This window comes from Strongylocentrotus purpuratus, unplaced genomic scaffold (genome assembly GCF_000002235.5).
Source record: "Strongylocentrotus purpuratus isolate Spur 01 unplaced genomic scaffold, Spur_5.0 spur5_scaffold_3, whole genome shotgun sequence".
NCBI lineage: Eukaryota > Metazoa > Echinodermata > Echinoidea > Camarodonta > Strongylocentrotidae > Strongylocentrotus > Strongylocentrotus purpuratus.
Window position 1 is genome coordinate 15,039,806 of NW_022145609.1, and position 2,810 is coordinate 15,042,615.

At 34.6% G+C, this 2,810-nt stretch overlaps 1 protein-coding gene across 1 annotated transcript; it reads right to left on the reverse strand.

Moving 5' to 3' along the window:
* Nucleotides 1–968: 968 nt before the first annotated feature.
* LOC100888279 lies at nucleotides 969–1,820 on the reverse strand. Its single transcript, XM_030995770.1, has one exon. It carries the CDS (start codon nucleotides 1,818–1,820, stop codon nucleotides 969–971), a length of 852 nt encoding a protein of 283 aa, XP_030851630.1.
* Between the last annotated feature and the right edge of the window lie 990 nt (nucleotides 1,821–2,810).

A 2,810-nucleotide genomic window follows, 5' to 3' on the forward strand; every position in this document is an offset into this window, starting at 1 on the left:
CTCTCAACTAACATAAGAAAAAGAGGATCATGGGGGACCAACAGGCACCGATTGGGGAAGTTTTCTATATAGAGGGAACAAGTAGCTACAAGTAGGACAGTGGGGCTTTAAAAGACGATTTTTTTTTTTTGTAGCAGCAATTCGAGTTTCATTAATTACGTGTCGACTTTGATCACATGTCACTAGATAAATACAAAAGAAGAACAAAAGAAGGTTGTCATAAACATATTCTTCAGAGCATGTAGTATCTTCTTTTTAATTCTGAGTATATTTCTCGCCCAAACACCATAACAATAATCTCAAAATTAAATGAAATAGTATGTCTATCCCTTAGTCCCCTGACCGACAGCTACAATAACAATTTATAAAGCTGAATGTAAAATATTAAATTATTATCATTATCATTATCACCATTATAGTTGTTATCATTATTACTGTTATTATTATTAACATCGTTATTATCATAATCATTTTCACTAAAGTAATTTTATGTTTTATAGTGTTGTATGTTAAGTAATATGTCTTCATTGTATAGTTTATGTTGTCCTGTACATTGTTATTTATATTAAAACATGTAACCTGTACTTATTGTGTGTTTCCATTTGTGTTTGTACAATCAAATATATATTTATATATACATAATAATAATAATAATAATATTTAAGATTTATATAGCGCTGGTATACAAGTACAGTTTCTAAGCGCTTTACAAAACAAGTGAAATGAAAAGTACGGTTAAACTAAATATGTGATAAGGAACAACAAGAAACATGAAATAAACAATGCGCTTAATTTGGACGAATTACTTAACTAACAATGTATAACAATAACATGATAATGAAAAATGAAAATGTAAATACAATAATTAAGTATCATTAATGAAACTGCAATAATTATGTACATTAGACAATAAATAGATTACAAGAAGATAGGACATGTGGTTATAAATACGGTATGATGATGGACAATTACTTCGTGTTGAATAGATAGGTCTTAAGTCTACGTTTAAAAGTGTCAAGAGTTGGGGATTCACGGACAGAGACGGGGAGATTATTCCAGAGTTTAGGAGCACATACAGAGAAGGCACGATCTCCATAGCGGGTGTGAGTTCGAGGACCAGATGATAGTTGAAGATGAACAGATGATGATGAGCGGAGCCTGATGGAGGAGGTTTGCACCTTTGGTGAAATGAGTCCATTGATGTATACTGGAGCAAGTCCATTACGGGCCTTGTAGGTGAGAAGCAGTACCTTGAATTGGATGCGCTGTGGAATGGGGAGCCAGTGAAGAGAACGAAGAATAGGTGTTATGTGTTCGTACTTTCTTGTGCGTGTGAGGAGACGGGCTGCAGTGTTCTGGATGTGTTGGAGTTTGGTCAGATGTGAGCTGGGTAGATTTATCAACAGGCTATTACAGTAATCAATGTGTGATGTCACAAATGCATTTATTAGGCGCCCAGTAGAACTTTGGTCTAGGTACTTTCGGAGTTTTCCGATCCGGTAAATTCCAAACGAAGCGGCTCTGCATGATTTCTGAACATGTTGCTTCATGGTAAGTTTGTCATCCACTCCGACTCCGAGATTAATAGACGATTTTGATGGATTGATTGTATTGCAGTCGACTTCGAAATCTGGCAGCTCACTGGCTTTTCGAAATGCTGACGTCATATGCATGAGTTCTGTCTTGGCACCATTAAGCATGAGGTTGTTATCACGAGCCCAGACTTTCACATCTGCGATGCACTGCTCCAGTCTCACCACCCCACTGGCGATTTCACTTTGCTTCAGTATCAGATACATTTGTGTGTCGTCGGCATACATCATATCAAAACATATCAAAACGAAGTTAAAATTTGCAATTTGTAAATTTTAAATTGCAACAAACACCAGTTATTTGATATCATCCACCTAAAATTATAAATACCGTCATTTTATTTGCTCATCCATTACCACATTTGAAAGCAATTTGAAGCAGAAAAAAATAACGAAATCATGTCGAAGGCAAACAAATTAAAATATAAAATCATTAAAAGAGATTATATCAATGACATACATGCACCTATCACTTGAATATAAATTGCCCTCTTATTCTTAAACCTTTCAGTTTGAAATTCAATCATAGACCAAAACTGCAGTTACTACAAAAGGAAGAAAAACATTATGTCTACGTATATATGCTCAATCTCTGGACCACCATTCCTCACGACCATTTCATTAAATAATATCTTGATGACAATAAAGGATCAACAACACTAGGTATTAGTACCAAAAAAAGCGACTTAGCACTAAAAAGAAGGATTATTCCCCGGATTATTCATAAAAGAGTCACTTCGTCATTAGAGAAAACTAAAGCAAGTCATGCGCTTATTATTCGTTTAAGTTCATAACCACAAATAAACAGGATATCCATTAGTCACTCATGGTCCAGTCATGTAGATAATGATTTCAGAATCCAGTATCAGTTATAACCAAGTAGCTTACTTTATCATATAAGTATTTCGTTTAATTTAAGGATACAAAAGAAAGGGACTGTAATGACTCGTCTCTTTCATATTGGTTATTAAATGAAATACCCTGTAGTTGGAATCTTCCATTAAACACGTCTTTGATGTAGTACAACAAAAGGCTAACGTGATTTTGTTTTTGAGAATTATGTTTCCAATCAACGGGTTTAAAGGGACTCCCGCATTATACAGTCAAACCTGCTTTAGTGACCACCTGTCTACAAAGATCACCTGTCTACAAAGACCACATTTTATGTTTCCCTTGAAAATATTTTCTCATTGAAACATGTACTAAATGAACCTGTCT

What these genes read in the sequence shown, in the direction of transcription:
- LOC100888279 (XM_030995770.1), bottom strand. Translation starts at nt 1,820, where the DNA reads ATGTATGCCGACGACACACAAATGTATCTGATACTGAAGCAAAGTGAA.